Source organism: Pyrus communis, chromosome 5 (genome assembly GCF_041283825.1).
Source record: "Pyrus communis isolate YQ-2024b chromosome 5, ASM4128382v1, whole genome shotgun sequence".
Lineage (NCBI taxonomy): Eukaryota > Viridiplantae > Streptophyta > Magnoliopsida > Rosales > Rosaceae > Pyrus > Pyrus communis.
Window position 1 is genome coordinate 682,563 of NC_142569.1, and position 14,938 is coordinate 697,500.

The window sequence follows — 14,938 nt, forward strand, 5'->3', positions numbered from 1 at the left end:
CAACATAGTGTTGCTTTGTCAACAGTTGAAGCTGAGTACATGAGTACAACTGAAGCAACCACTCAAGCTGTGTGGTTAAGGTTTGTAGTCCAAGATTTTGGTGAAGAACAAGCTGAAGCTACCCCCATCTACTGTGATAATACATCTGCCATTGCTATGACAAGGAATCCATTGTTCTATCAAAGAACAAAGCACATTGGAATAAGGTATCACTACATTCGAGAAGCATTGCAGTCAAACATTATCAAACTGATCCATTGCGAATCAGAAGATCAACTTGCTGATATTTTCACCAAGGCACTTCCCAAAGATCATTTTTGTGCACTCAGGGAGAAGCTCGGAGTTAAACTAGCTACCAGCTTAGAAGGGAGTGTTGGAGCATAAGCATGGCAGCTGGTTCAATCATTCAAGGTTGCAGCAATGAAGAAGAAGAAAAAGCTTGAAATTGTTCAATCAAATTGTGTATTGAACAGACAAGATTAAAACATCTTAATGGTGTGTATCTTGCCACGTGTCCAGTTAGTTAGAAATTAAGTGAAAGCATGTGTGTTGCACGTGATCATAGTCACGGTGCTTTGACGTAATTACAACAGCTATATAGTCGAGTTTGCAGGTGATTTTTGTGGGATCGAATCCAACGTGAATTCAAAGAAAGCAACGTACTATCCTTCTTGAAAGTTCATCCCTGTTATTCCCTCTACAAATTCATTTCAATTTCTCGTCGAATTAATCACAATTACTTAGAGAAATCTAGCTCAAAAGGTAACTCAAACACTAACAATTTCTCCTCATGACATCTTCATAGGGAAAAGCTTCAACTCGTTCATATTCCTTAAGCTATCCTCTCTTTCTTTCTGATCCGGCTGGACCACGTTTTGTTCCGGCCGAACCGTTGGCATTTTCTGATACTCCATTCGTAGTGTACCAGATAGCTTGGGGCATGTAATGTGGCTTTGATTATAGGCCAGCTGCACCTGCTGCTGAATTAAGTAACAAAGAATGCTGAATAATAAAGCACAAAGGATCGAAGAGTCAAGGTTACTAGCTTTGCGGCGTTTAATGTCAATGTGGTGGTTTTTGCTTTGATTTAATAAATCAAGGTTTTAGGCCCGGCTAGCTGCTACTACTGCTGCTTCTACGTACTTAATATATGCTTTGCTTTGCTTTGCTTAATTAATTAATTAACAAAGAATGTTGGAAAGCATAAAACCACCAAATCCATCAATTCGAACTCTTAAAATTTGATCTAACGGTTAAAGTTATTATAACTTCTAATAAGGCTCCCTATTTTTAATCATTGGATTAAATTTCAAGGATCCAGATTAATGGATTTGGAGGATTTGGTGGAAGGGATTTGGAGAAGATCCCTTTCCCTTTTCAATATGCTTTATCCGTACAAGCAACTACCTTTGAAAGCATGCAACACATGCCTCAATAGGACTTGGATCGTCTTCTGAGCTAATGGAGAGGAACCTCCTCATCAATCATCCTGGGCCGTTGGATTTTTATCCAACGGTTACAAACAGGGGGTTCCTTTAAAGTTGTAATGATTGTCACCGTTGGATAAAAATCCAACAGTCCATGATGATTGATGAGGAGGATCCCCTCCATTAGCTCAGGAGAGGAGGATCCAAATCCGTCTCAATATATATATATATATATATATATATATATATATATATATTTTATTTTTATTTTTTTTTAAATTGTTTTATTTGAGGGATGTATTATTATAATATAAACAAAACGGAAACAACCGACAGAACGTAACAAAGATGTTTGTTTATCATTTTCTATGTGGAAAATTACATCTCATCTCATGTCCTTGAACACGTACATAAATATATATAACACACGATACAAGTTGCTCTGGTGAGCTTTGATCAGGGAGTCAGGAGGGGCTGCGGCCTTCCTTGAGTAGCACGAATATGTTGCCGTTGCCTCTCCTCATAATCTGGAGCTCTCCGTCGAGGCACATTGTAAGCAACCACGACCGGGCATTGCCACTCGAGATGGGTAAACCTTTGAAGGGTGTGAGGCTGCCGTCATCGGCTGTGTAAATATCTTTGTCTGATTTTCTGAATAATTGGACAAGGCAACTTGCAACACTAAACAAGTTGGAATGGAATCTCTACATAAGGAATTGGAGAATGAAATCGGAATTGGAGATAATCGAATCGATTCAGTCTAAAACTTAAAGGAGACTCTAGCATAAGCACTAGTATTTAAACCACATACCAGCACTTTAATAAATAGGCTTTTGGGCATGCTTGGAAATGTTTCACTAAAAGAAAATTCTCATAAAAAAATTCGCACATCAGGTGCTGCATCCTTTTCATTCATTATGCCAGAGACCAATATTTTAGTTCGATCGAGCCTGCAAGAAAACTGGGATTCAACAGGTACCGCCGAATTAACAGTACAAACTACATTGAAAGGCAATTAACCAACAGTCCCATTGCACGCTTCAGGAACCATGCATGGCCCCCTAAGAGGTGATTGCACATGTAGCTAAGAAACAATTATTGACACACAAACCAGCTCATCGTAATAGTTTTCTGTTTACTTTGTGTAACTAATTGTAGTCTTAATGTAATTAGTTACACTTGATTAGGTGCTAATCATTATTGACAGTTGTATATATACACAGTTGTAAAGATTCTTTCAATTAATGAAAACAGAACAATTCACAATTCTCATATGGTATCAAACGCCTTTGCTTAACCGCCTCTTCGCGATCCTCTCCATCTCTTTGCGATTCCAAAAAAGAGCTAAGAAACAGTACGTTAGTAACCTTAACTCTTCGATTCCTCTATTCGGCCTGCTTCAGTTTCCCATGTATCAATTTGTCAAAATCATGTTTCTGAAAATGGATGCCTGGTTTTTCAAACCCTTATTCCGCTTCTTTGGCTTTCGCAAGAAGAAATTAATTTGGAGGAAGATTAATGCGCATTGAATCACATAAAATTTTCGTCGGAGCACATGCAATATGTGGTGCAGATTCACCATCTTGCTACATAAATATTTTATTTATTGTTATCATTTGAATATTTCGGATTTTTCTTATTTTCTTCCTATTTTAACAATGTTATTAATTGTGTCTTCATTCACAAGTACAGGCAATAAGTGAAGAATAAAGGCTTTCACAAATTGTTCCTAAAAATTATGTCTCTTGCATGCTTTTATTGATTTGTAATCATCACTACCCGGGTTCAAACCCTATTCTCTTAATGTAAATTAAATAATGATATCACTTGTAATAAAATTAAGAAATAAAATATAAATCTTATTTAAGCGTAATCAAGTTGATTAGATTAATCTAGACTCTTGGATTGAGCCTGTTGTACGAAGAATTACAGGTAATGTTACATAATCTATATATGCGTGCTTCTTAGAGCAACTCCATCCCTAAAAAATGAACTGGCCCAAAATCTATTTAATCCACCCAAATGAATAGTAATTGACTTCAATGAACGGTAATTGCCAAGTGCATCTCTACCCCTAAAAAATGAGCTGAGCAAGACCGTTGGATTTAAAAAAAAAATGAAATCCAACTGTCCAAAAGTGGACACGTGGCCCACGGTAAGATTCTGGCAATTTTTTTTTCTTAATGCTAGAACACACGCCCACGCGCCAATTGCATAAAAAAATAAATAAATAAAAAATAAATAAAAAATCACATGGCTAACATCAACCTAGCGTCATGTAGGCCGGTCTCTTGCTCAATCCATTATGTGCTGGACTCAAAGCTGGCCTTCACTTTGGGCTAGCCTATTGGGTGGGATGGAGTGGGTTTTTGGGGGACTGGCCTTAAAAATAGACTTTGGGCTAGCACATTTGTTAGGGATGGAAGTGCTCTTATAAGCATACAAGTTTAAACCGCATTGATGTGCACACACTTGTGTGTGTGTGTGTGTGTGTGTGTATTTTGTAACGCTCCCTGTCTTGGGTCTTGAATCAGTGTCTGTATTTGTTTACACTGCAATCCCCTCTTAGAGGGCCATCCATGGTTCCTGAAGTGTGCAATAGTTGCAGCCGATTTCATGGCTTCCATGGACTTGTACATCATGTAACTGGCCCCAGTTATAACTTAGCCAATGGGACGACTTGTTAATTGCCTTTCAATGAAGTTTGTACTGTTAATTAGGCGGTACCTATTGAATCGCCGTTTAATCTTATAGGCTCGATCGTACTAAAAGATGGTCTCTGGCATAGTGAATGAAAATGATGCAGCACCTGATGTGCGAATTTTTTTTTATGTGAATAAGTTCTTTTTAGTGGAACTTATTATGTGAATTTTTATGTGAATTTTTTTTTATGATGCAGCACCTGATAAGTTCTTTTTAGCTAATAAGTTTTTTTTATGTGAATAAGTTCTTTTTAGCTAACAAGTTCTTTTTATGTGCATTTTTTTTTTTATGATGCAGCACCTGATAAGTTCTTTTTAGCTAACAAGTTCTTTTTATGTGAATAAGTTCTTTTTAGCTAACAAGTTCTTTTTATGTGAATTTTTTTTTATGATGCAGCACCTGATGCGCGAATTTTTTTTTATGGATGCCCAAAAGCCTACTGATTAAAGTGCTTATATGGTTTAAATATCGAAAGGCAATTAACCAACAGTCCCATTGCACGCTTCAGGAACCATGCATGGCCCCCTAAGAGGTGATTGCACATATAGCTAAGAAACAATTATTGACACACAAACCAGCTCATCGTAATAGTTTTCTGTTTACTTTGTGTAACTAACTGTAGTCTTAATGTAATTAGTTACACTTGATTAGGTGCTAATCATTATTGACAGTTGTATATATACACAGTTGTAAAGATTCTTTCAATTAATGAAAACAGAACAATTCACAATTCTCATATGGTATCAAACGCCTTTGCTTAACCGCCTCTTCGCGATCCTCTCCATCTCTTTGCGATTCCAAAAAAGAGCTAAGAAACAGTACGTTAGTAACCTTAACTCTTCGATTCCTTTATGCTTTATTATTCAAGATTCTTTGTTGCTTAATTAAGTAAAACATACAGCAAATGGTAACTTTAAATATCCAGCTAGAAAATGGTAACTTTAAATATTCGATCATTTTAAGCTTTACTCAGATGGACTATAAATCAAACCGAAAACCACCACATTAAACTCACCAAGCTGGCTAGTACTCAGATGGAGTCCCAGAGAACGCCCACTGTTCCACCATATCAAAATGAGGAAGACGACCTAAAGAATAAGGTAGCAAGATTAGAAGAAATGAAAATCCCTTATGAACATTTCATACAGGGTAACTGGGAAGGCGTGAAGAAATACTACGAGACGTATCCGGCAAAATTGCTCAGGCCAATGACGCTGAACGGGAACAATGTACTTCACCTTGCGGCTTCTTGCAGCAGCAACTGTCAAAGAGACCTCAAATTTCTTATTGATATATGCAGCGGTTCAACCAGCAACATGAGTTGTTCTTTGAGGATTCCGAATAATGACGGAAACAATGTTCTTCACCAGGTGGCTGTGTCCGGCAGTGTGGAAGCGGCTGAGTTCTTGGTGAACAAATACAACGACCCTGTCCCAGACATTTGTCATACTGATGAAGAGAATGACACGCAGCCACTGCTGTGGACTCGGAACAAATTAGGAGAAACTCCACTGTACAGAACGGCTGCTTTCGGTCACACTAAATTGGTCAAGTTTTACTGTGACAAACTGAAGGCAGAAAGTCCGGACAATCTAATTAAGAAGCAGTTCAAGAGATCTGACAAAATCTCCATTCTTCATATTGCTGTCATCGCCCAACATTTTGGTCTCTCTCTCTCCCTCAAAAATGCATACATTGATTCACAACACGTAATATATATGAAGAGATGCAGATTAATAACTTTTGCTCTTTTGTCTTCCACAATGCAGAGACTGCTTATTGGTTGCTAAAGAGGTACAGGAATCTAGGAAAAAAGAGAGACGCAGAAGGATTGACAAGCCTTCAGTTGTTAGCCCAAATGCCAACTGCCCTTGGGCCACGGTTTCAAGAAAGCCAATGGAAGATGCTCATTTATCATTGTACGTATCCTTACTCAACTGCTATGTACAAGAGTATGATTGTGCGCGCCTTTTCTTTGTAAAGCATTAATATTATAGTTAATTATTGTTATATATGCAGGCCTTCCTGATGGAGGTGATGTGGTCACACCAAATCAGAAGGATGATGTGGAGAGCAGCACGGATAGCCACCATCCCCGTCAATCCATCTTTCGGAACAAGTTTGCAGGTCATCTAATTAATTGATCGAATAATTAAACGGATACCTAGCTAAATCGTTTACTTCAGTTGGATTTTTTCAATGTTCCTAACGAAGTTGCTTGCATAAAATGGTTGGCAGTTGTTGTGAAGGCTTACTATTCATTAAAGAAATCCCTTGCTAAAGGTTTGTTTACTTTCTGCCTTTGCCTCAGCGTATTTTTATCTAGGCGAACTCTTGTTACTGGGACTCTAGAAAAGTCATTACGCACTTATTTCTTATGATTTTACAACAGAAAAAGAAGAGTGCATGATGACTTCGTTGGAGTACCAATAACAACTGTCTAATTATGACACACTAATGTATACATATGCTTGATCATGTGATAAATAGAAGAAGGAGGCCTGCAGAGCGGCATAATATATAGGATATGGAAGGACAAGAAAAATAAAAAATCACTAAAGAAACTCATCAAATTGCTCGTCGAGGATGACCATTCTTGGTTCACTACTAACAAGGACGCAAAGCCCAAGGCTGTTTCTGTGGGGCCAGTGAATAAAGATCGTGATTCCGGTGGTGAAATAGGAAAGGAAGCAACCAAATCGGGTAAGGGGGCGAAGATTGAAGTTTACAACTCTACCCCATTGCTTATAGCAACTATCAAAGGAATTATGCCCATTGTGGAAGAGATACTTAAGCAGCATCCTCAGGCAGTCGAGCACCTTAACAACGACGAACAGAACATTTTGCATCTGGCCATTCTGAACCGTCAGACAAAGATCCTTAATCTTATTCAAAACAAACCAACTTTGAAGTCGAAGCTGAATGAGAGGATAGACCGCAATGGAAACACCATTTTGCACCATGCTGCAGATAGGAGTTACTATTCTATATCGTTGTCTCAGAAATTAATAGGCCCTGCCATGCAATTGCAAGCTGAGCTGCGCTGGTTCCTGGTAATGTTCTCTTGCTAATGTTGTTGCACAAATATTTATATTACCGATTAAGTCCATCAATCTTATCAAATACTTATATTGTCAGGCAAATACTTATGTTACTAATTAAGTCTGTTCACTTTGGTAAAAGACTCATGTTGTTAGACAAATACTTCTATTACAAAATCTATGTATACGTGGCCATGATTAATGCGTACGTACGTGTTTGTGTCAGCGTGTAAGAGAGATAGTACCGCCTCATTACACCATTCACCACAACAAGAAGGATCAAACAGCGGAGGAGATGTTCAACTATTGGCATGACCAACTTCTGGAGGACGCACAAAAATGGGTAAAAGAAACGGCTCAGGCATGCTCAACCGTGGCGGTGCTAGTGGCCACTGTAGTCTTTGCAGCTGCCTACGCCATTCCCGGGGGTACTAATGACCAAAGTGGCCTTCCTGTTTTTCGGGACGATCCTCTCTTTTTGCTCTTCACCTGCATGGACGTTGTGGCCATCGCCTGCTCATTATCTTCTGTGGCATTCTTTCTCTCGGTCCTCTCCTCCCCTCTCGAGTACCCATATTTCGTTGACAGCATTCCAAACAAGATCTTGACAGGATTCGTCTTGCTTTTCTTCTCCATGGCAACCACCATGCTGGCCTTTGCTGCCACCATTTTGCTCTTGATTCGTGTAGAGAAGAAATGGACCAAGTCTCTACTTTACCCTATTGCTTTCTTCCCGGTCCCTCTATTCGGCCTGCTGCAGTTTCCTATGTATCAAACTTTCAAAGTCACGTTTCAGAAAATTCATGCCTGGTTTTTCAAACCCTTACTCCGCTTTACTGGCATTCCCAAGAGAAGATCAATATGGGGCACTGAGTAAGGCATATAGAATCACATAAACTTTTCATCGTAGCACACTATGTGGTGCAGATTCACAGGCTTGCAACACAAGTATTTATTTGTTGTTATCATTTCAATATTTTGGATTTTTCATATTCTCTCCTATTTTCACATTTTTATTGGGTCTTCATTTACAAGTATGGGCAATAAGGGCTAGTCCAAAATTGTATGCTAAAGATTATGTCTCTTGCATGGTTTTATTGATTTGTAATCATTATTTGTATTTATATGTCATCTTTGATCAAGTGATGGATTATTTTGGTGGATAACAATATCACTTGCAGTAAAATTGATAAATAAAAAATAAATCATATTTAAGCGTAATCAAGTGGTTAGACTGATCTGCTTCCCTTCTACACCAACACTCACATATCCATGATAATTAAGTGATTATACTTGGCCATAGGGCTACCTCATAGGCAGTGGCGGGGGTCAATGCTTTTGTCAATTTGGTCTACCCATCCACCTAGCATGGCGACTTCATAATGTTTTTCTCAGTTGAAAAGGAGAAAAATATATGAAATAATGCATTTTTTGTTCACCCCTCATTGGTTACCATTAAAATTTTTGATTTAATTAATTTAAGAAACAAATCTTAAGTTTAAACGAATTTAACAACAACTAATGAGGGCAAAAGATTTGAACTCAAAGAAAGGTGATTGAAAAGAGAAAGAAGGTGATGCATGGCCTGGGATATGGCGGCATATCCCATGTCAGAAGTCACCTTCCTTCTCTTTTTAATCACCTCTCTCTGATCTCCCTCACATTATCCTATATTAATTAAGCAGCTACCTCGGCCAACTATTACAGGAATTGTGCCCATTGTGGAGGAGATACTTGAGCAGCATCCTCAGGCAGTCGAGCACGTTATCTATATATAACGAACGCAACGTTTTTCATTTGGCAATTAAGCACCATCAGAAACCAATTCTTAAGCTTATCAAAAGCAAACCAACTGTATTTGAATGCTGAATGAGAGGATCAACTGCGATGGAAACACTATATTGCACCATGCTGCAGATATGAGTTTCCACTCTATAACATTGTCTTAGAATTTAATGGGTCCTGCCATGCAGTTGCAGGCAGAGCTGCGCTGGTTTATGGTAATGTTCCATTGCTAGATTTACGTTGTCAGACAAATACTTATGCTACTACTAAGTTTCTCGACTTGATAAAAGACCTATGTCGTCAGACGACTGCTTATGTAACTAATTAAGCCTGTTGACATGATAAAAGACTTACGTTGTCAAACAGATATTTATGTTACCGAGTATGAGATCGACTTGGTAAATATGTACTTTGATTTTATCAGCGTGTGGTAGAGATACTACCACCTCATTACGGCATGTACCACAACAACAAGGATCAGACAGCGGAGGAGCTGTTCTACCATCATGAGCATAACGAGCTTTTGAAGTCGGTGCAAGAATGGATAAAAGAAACGGCGGAGTCGTGCTCAACCGTGGCGGTGCTAGTGGCCACTGTGGACTTTGCAACCGCCTACGCTATCCTGGGGGTAATCACCAAAGTGTCCGTCCTGTTTTCCATGACAATCCTCTATTTTTGCTCTTCACATGCATGGACGTTGTGGCCATCTCCTGCTCGTTGTCTTCTGTGGCTTTCTTTCTCTCTGCCCTCTCCTCTCCACCCGAGTACCCGCTTTTCTGCAGCAGCCTTCCTCGCGAGGTCATGAGTGGATTCGTCTTGCTCTTCTTGTCCATGGCAACCACTATGCTCGCCTTTGCCGCCACCATTTTGCTCTTGATTCGCGTCGAGATGAAATGGACAAAGTCTCTACTTTACCCTATTGCCTTTTTTTCCCAGTCCCTCTATTCGGCCTGCTTCAATTTCATATGTATCAGTCTTCCAAAGTCATGTTTCAGGCAATTGATGCCTGGTTTTTCAAAGCCTTACTCCGCTTTCTTGGCCTTCCCAAGAGGAGATCAATAAGGGGCAAGAATCACATAAACTTTCGTCGCGGCAGAATAAGTGGTGCAGATTCAAAAATTTTGCAACATAAGTTATTGTTAGATTTGTAGTTATCATTTGAATATTACATATGGGTTCGTCTTCTTTTCTCCCCAATATAATGTCACAATTTTGTTTTTGTCTTAAATTTAAACTATGGGAAAATTAGAAAGAGCGGTGTGTTTCCCTCTATGCACTCAAGTTCAAAGCTGCTTTTCCATAGTTGGATTGGATTGGATTAGATAATTAGAATATGCTCCTCAGTTAATGGAATTTACATAAGAAAAAAATCAGAGCAAACTTCATGAAACACCTCAAGTATAAGCCCACGATACTCATCTGAATTCATCGAAACATAATAATTCAAGAGGCTACGAAGATCTTTAGGCTCTTGTATTCGGTTTGCCACTATCATCGCCGCCATGGACTCCCTGAAATCCTCCCTCGGATCATAAGAACACATCTCCATCGCAACCATTACAACAAATTTAGTCCCTCCTCCTGCTTGAAGTTGATCATGATCATCACCAGCTCGCTGCTTTCTTCTCCGATGATCAACGTGCCTCGAGCCCTCCTGCCCTTCCCTGATCATCTGGTCGAGTCTCTCTTGAACCATGGCATGCGATAGGCTTGATATTGAAGGGTACCTATCGGAACTAGAGCTGGCTACTTCCTCCGAGCTAGACGAAGACACACTAAGCCGGCAGCTGCTGCAGCACAATGCCTTGCATATTCTCCGTTGCTTCTTGGAGGAGGCTTTCGTTTTAGACATGGTTTGAATTGGAGCTTTGAAGGAAGTTTTGTGCCAAATTAATCATTTATGCACCCTTGGCATTTGTGGGGTTTGTTAATCATGATTGTGTCTTGTGTTTTATAACATTTTAATAGATGAGTTGGTAATGCAAGAAGGCAAATGGGGAACATTCTTTTAGTTAATCGAGCCAGTAATCATGATGCTTAATAGTTTATTTTGTAGGGTCTAATTACTGTTAGTTGGCACATCCTTTTGAGGAGTTTGGTTAACATGAAAAGTAGTGGTTCTATTCCATGAGAGCTTGTTTGGAAGGCTCCGTATGGGATTGCTTTTGTAGGAAGTACTTATCTTCGTAAGCGCTTGATTAGAAGAACCCTTACTAGAAACACCTCGAAATTTTTATTATAAATATAAAGTAATTTTTCTGGAAAGTCACTTTGAAGTGTTTCTTGTTGAAGAAAAAGAAACGCATAACGTGTTCTTCTCTAGAAAGTACTTTATGATTCCTAAGCACTTTTGACATTTTTAGTCAAATGTAGTCGTAAGTTCTTGATTGTCAAGAAGACTTTAAAAGCATTTGGAAGAGCTGTTTTAAGTAAAATTTTGCTTCTAATAAAAGCACTTATGAGATGAGAATAATTTTTTGTAGTTAAACATTTCCCCAACATTGCCGAAAACCTATTTGATTAAAGTGCTTATATGGTTTAGGTACAAAAAGTGCTTTTGCTAGAGTCCTTTTTTTTTTTTTTTTTAAGTTTTAGATTATAAAAGGAAGTGGAGAGATTCCATTCATCTAAATTAATGACTTGTTTAGTTCTTCATGTTGCCCTATCCAATCATGCAGAAGAAATTATATTAAATGATGCAGCAGACAGTCTTTAAATGCCAAGTTCATGTGTATTGGGAGTATAAGGTTTAATTAAAGTTGTCCCTTAGAAATTGTCAAGTTATTGTTGGAGATTGTAAGAGTCTCATAGAAAGTAGGAGTCTTTTAATATTGTAAGCCTTTATAATTCTTATGCTAAAAAAGGATTGTCAGTCAGACTTTGAATGTAATTGAAAACTTCTAGCAAACACTTTGCTCGTTCTATTTTCTGGTTAAGTAAGCCCCACAGATTCTTGCCTGGTTGAGTGATTCCCAGAGCTACGATCGTATTTGTTCTCCACTCTTTCTGTTGGCTTCCCTGCCTTAAGTGGTATCAAAGCCAAGTTTTGCTTCTCCACCAATATGGTGAGAGGGCGTGCAAATCGTGGTAGGCGAACTGCTCTCATGGAAAATATTTATCAACTAGACGAATTTGAAGAACTGAGGCGATCGCATGAAAACTTGCAGCGAATGATGGAAGAAATTTTGTGCCGACTCTCTAACCAAGAGATTGGCAATGACGCCCGTGGGTTCGTTGGAGAACCATTCCACGCACCAAATGGTCAATATGAAGATGATTGTGACGATTCGTTGAGCTCCAGTGCACATTCTTCGGTGGTGGCTATGGAACGTCTTGCAAGGGCGTTCGAGATTGCAGATAAGAGTATCCTCGTGTTGATGTGCCTGATTTTGATGGTAAACTTGACCTGGGTTCTATTGTGATTGGATTGCTTCTCTAGAAGCATTCTTTGATTGGAAGGATATGATAGAAGAAAGGAAAGTGAAGTTTGTTGCCACAAAACTCAAGGGCCATGCCTTAATTTGGTGGCAGCAATATCAGCAAGGTCGTGAACGGAGGGGATTATGTCGTACAAATACTTGGGCTGAAATGAAGCTGAAGCTTGATGACAAGTTCTTACCCGTTGATTTCAATGAGACTCTATATCAAAAGTTTCTCCATCTTTGCCAGAAGCCAGAGCAAAAGCATAGCTGAGTACATAGAGGAATTTTACAAATATTTGAGCTACTTAAACTTGCAGGAAACTGATGATCAATTAATGGCAAGGTACTTGAGCGGATTGAAGACGTCCGTATATGATGGGATAATTTTGGGGCATCATGGGGAATCTGGAAGAATGTTATCAAATGACCTTGAAAGCAGAAAAGAAATTGAATAGAGCATCTATGAAGCACATCATGATAACTCCAAGCACTTCGAAAGAAAAATTAAAAACCATAAGGCCCTCTACTCGATCAACGTCCCTTGATAAAATGAATGTCAATGAGCGTGCAAGCAACTCATATGGTCGCCAAAAAGAAGACGGGTGTTTTCGTTGTGGTTTGGAAGGGCACATGGCCTACGAGTGTCCACAGAAAAAGAAAGAAGCTCGTTTGAACCTGATTCACGAAGATGAGGATAAGTAAACAGAGCCCATATACGACATGGATGGGGAAGGAGAAATTCCACAAGAAGCATGTGAACCTGATAATGGAGCCGAAAGCCTTGTTATTCAAAGAATCTTAGTAGCCCCAAAATTGCAGGAGGAGGAAAACTGGTTGAGAACTAATATTTTTCATACTTACTGCATTGCTTACAAAAGAAAGTGCACGCTGCTAATTGACTTTGGCAGCTGCGAGAACATGGTGTCCAAAGGAATAGTGGAAAAACTACAATTAAATTGTGAGAAACATCCACGACCTTACAAAATTTCAGGGTTCAAGAAAGGTGGTGAGGTCCCAATCAAGGAACGTTGCTTAGTGCAATTTTCAATTGGTAAATACCAAGATAATATTTGGTGTGATGATCTCCCTATGGATGCTTGTCACATTTTGCTTGGGAGACCATGGCAATTTGATCGGAGAGCTATTCATGATGGGTACAACAATACTTACTCTTTTAATTTCAAAGAAGTCAAATATATTTTAACTCCATTAAAAGAACCACCTTGCAAAGAGGCTCTTGTTAGTCTTCTGTGTATGAAAGAATTCATACGCGTATTTGAAAAGAATGGCATTGCTTCTGCCATTCTAGCATTTCCTTGTGTTGAAAAGAAAAGAGTACCAGTTCCAGATGGCATAAAAGGTTTACTAGAAGAATTTGCGGATGTTGTCCCTGATGAATTACCCGATAGGCTGTCACCAATGCGTGAAATCCAACATCGCATTGACTTGGTGCCAGGTGCCACTTTGCCTAATCTACCTCACTACAGAATGATCCCAAGAGAACACACTGAACTTCGACGCCAAGTCAAAGAGCTACTGAAGAAATGTTACATTCGGGAGAGTATCAATCATTGTGCTGTTCCAGCACTGCTCGCATAAAAAACAGATGGATCGTGGAGGATGTGCACTGACAGCCGGGCCATTAACAAAATCACCGTAAGATACATATTTCCAATCCCAAGACATGACGACATGTTTGATATGCTTCATGGAGCACAGGTTTTTTTCAAAAATTGATCTCCATAGTGGGTACCATCAAATAAGGATTCGAGCAAGTGATGAATGGAAAACGACTTTCAAGACGAAGGATGGGCTCTATGAATGGCTTATCATGCCGTTCAGCTTAACTAATGCTCCAAGCACCTTCATGAGGTTGATGAATCAGGTATTACGACCGCTAATTGGGAAATTTCTAGTTGTTTATTTTGATAATATTCTCATATTTAGTCCTACCCAGATGGAGCACTTGAATCATGTTCGGCAAGTATTGGAGATTCTTAGGAAATAGCAATTGTATGCAAACATCAAGAAATGTTCTTTCATGACCAACAATGTAGTTTTTTTGGGGTACGTTGTTTCATCTGAAGAAATAAAAGTTGATGCTGTGAAAGTCAAGGCAATTGTAAATTGGCCTATCCCCAAGTACATAACTAAAATGCGGAGTTTCCATGGACTAGCCACGTTCTATCGACACTTTATCAAGAACTTTAGTTCTCCGTTGACAGATTGTATTAACTCTGGTCAATTTTCATGGACCAAATATGCTGAAGAAAATTTCAACTTAGTTAAAAGAAAGCTTACTGAATCACCGGTTCTAGCTTTGCCTAATTTTGAGGAAGTTTTCAAAGTTGATTGTGACGCATCGCATGTGGGCATTGGTGCAGTCCTTAGTCAAAAAGGACGTCCTATTGCTTTTTTCAGTGAGAAATTAAAAGCTGCAAAGAAGGGTTATTCTACTTATGATGTTGAGTTCTATGCTATTGTACAAGCTTTGAAGTTATGGCGCCATTACCTCGTCCATGCAGAATTTGTATTGAACTCTGATCGTAAGTTCGTTTTC

General features: G+C 39.0%; 3 protein-coding genes across 4 annotated transcripts; 2 read left to right on the top strand and 1 right to left on the bottom strand.

The window, feature by feature from the left end:
- Positions 1 to 5,127: 5,127 nt before the first annotated feature.
- Positions 5,128 to 8,313, top strand: LOC137726952 (uncharacterized). Of its 2 annotated transcripts, none has more exons than XM_088693554.1 (6): positions 5,128 to 5,795; positions 5,900 to 6,049; positions 6,150 to 6,257; positions 6,369 to 6,413; positions 6,621 to 7,183; positions 7,398 to 8,313. In XM_088693554.1, the coding sequence occupies exons 1-6, from the start codon at positions 5,165 to 5,167 to the stop codon at positions 8,046 to 8,048; spliced, it is 2,148 nt and encodes a 715-aa protein (XP_088549680.1). In that variant the 5' UTR covers positions 5,128 to 5,164; the 3' UTR covers positions 8,049 to 8,313. The 2 variants fall into 2 exon arrangements, with proteins under 2 accessions (XP_088549680.1, XP_088549681.1); XM_088693555.1 differs by having other exon boundaries at positions 6,624 to 7,183.
- Positions 8,314 to 10,251: 1,938 nt separating this feature from the next.
- LOC137727049 (putative transcription repressor OFP9) lies at positions 10,252 to 10,811 on the bottom strand. The gene has a single exon (XM_068465992.2). It carries the CDS (start codon positions 10,806 to 10,808, stop codon positions 10,311 to 10,313), a length of 498 nt encoding a protein of 165 aa, XP_068322093.2. The 5' UTR covers positions 10,809 to 10,811; the 3' UTR covers positions 10,252 to 10,310.
- A 2,287-nt stretch (positions 10,812 to 13,098) lies between these two features.
- On the top strand, positions 13,099 to 13,977 carry LOC148696514 (uncharacterized). Its single transcript, XM_088695148.1, has one exon. The coding sequence runs from the start codon at positions 13,099 to 13,101 to the stop codon at positions 13,975 to 13,977; it is 879 nt and encodes a 292-aa protein (XP_088551274.1).
- The last annotated feature ends 961 nt before the right edge of the window (positions 13,978 to 14,938 follow it).

Coding starts and splice junctions, on each gene's coding strand:
- LOC137726952 (XM_088693554.1), top strand. CDS start 5,165: ATGGAGTCCCAGAGAACGCCCACTGTTCCACCATATCAAAATGAGGAA. Junction 6,258..6,368: donor CTTTCGGAACAAGTTTGCAG/GTCATCTAATTA, acceptor AATGGTTGGCAG/TTGTTGTGAAGGCTTACTAT. Junction 7,184..7,397: donor CTGAGCTGCGCTGGTTCCTG/GTAATGTTCTCT, acceptor TGTTTGTGTCAG/CGTGTAAGAGAGATAGTACC.
- LOC137727049 (XM_068465992.2), bottom strand. CDS start 10,808: ATGTCTAAAACGAAAGCCTCCTCCAAGAAGCAACGGAGAATATGCAAG.
- LOC148696514 (XM_088695148.1), top strand. CDS start 13,099: ATGGATGGGGAAGGAGAAATTCCACAAGAAGCATGTGAACCTGATAAT.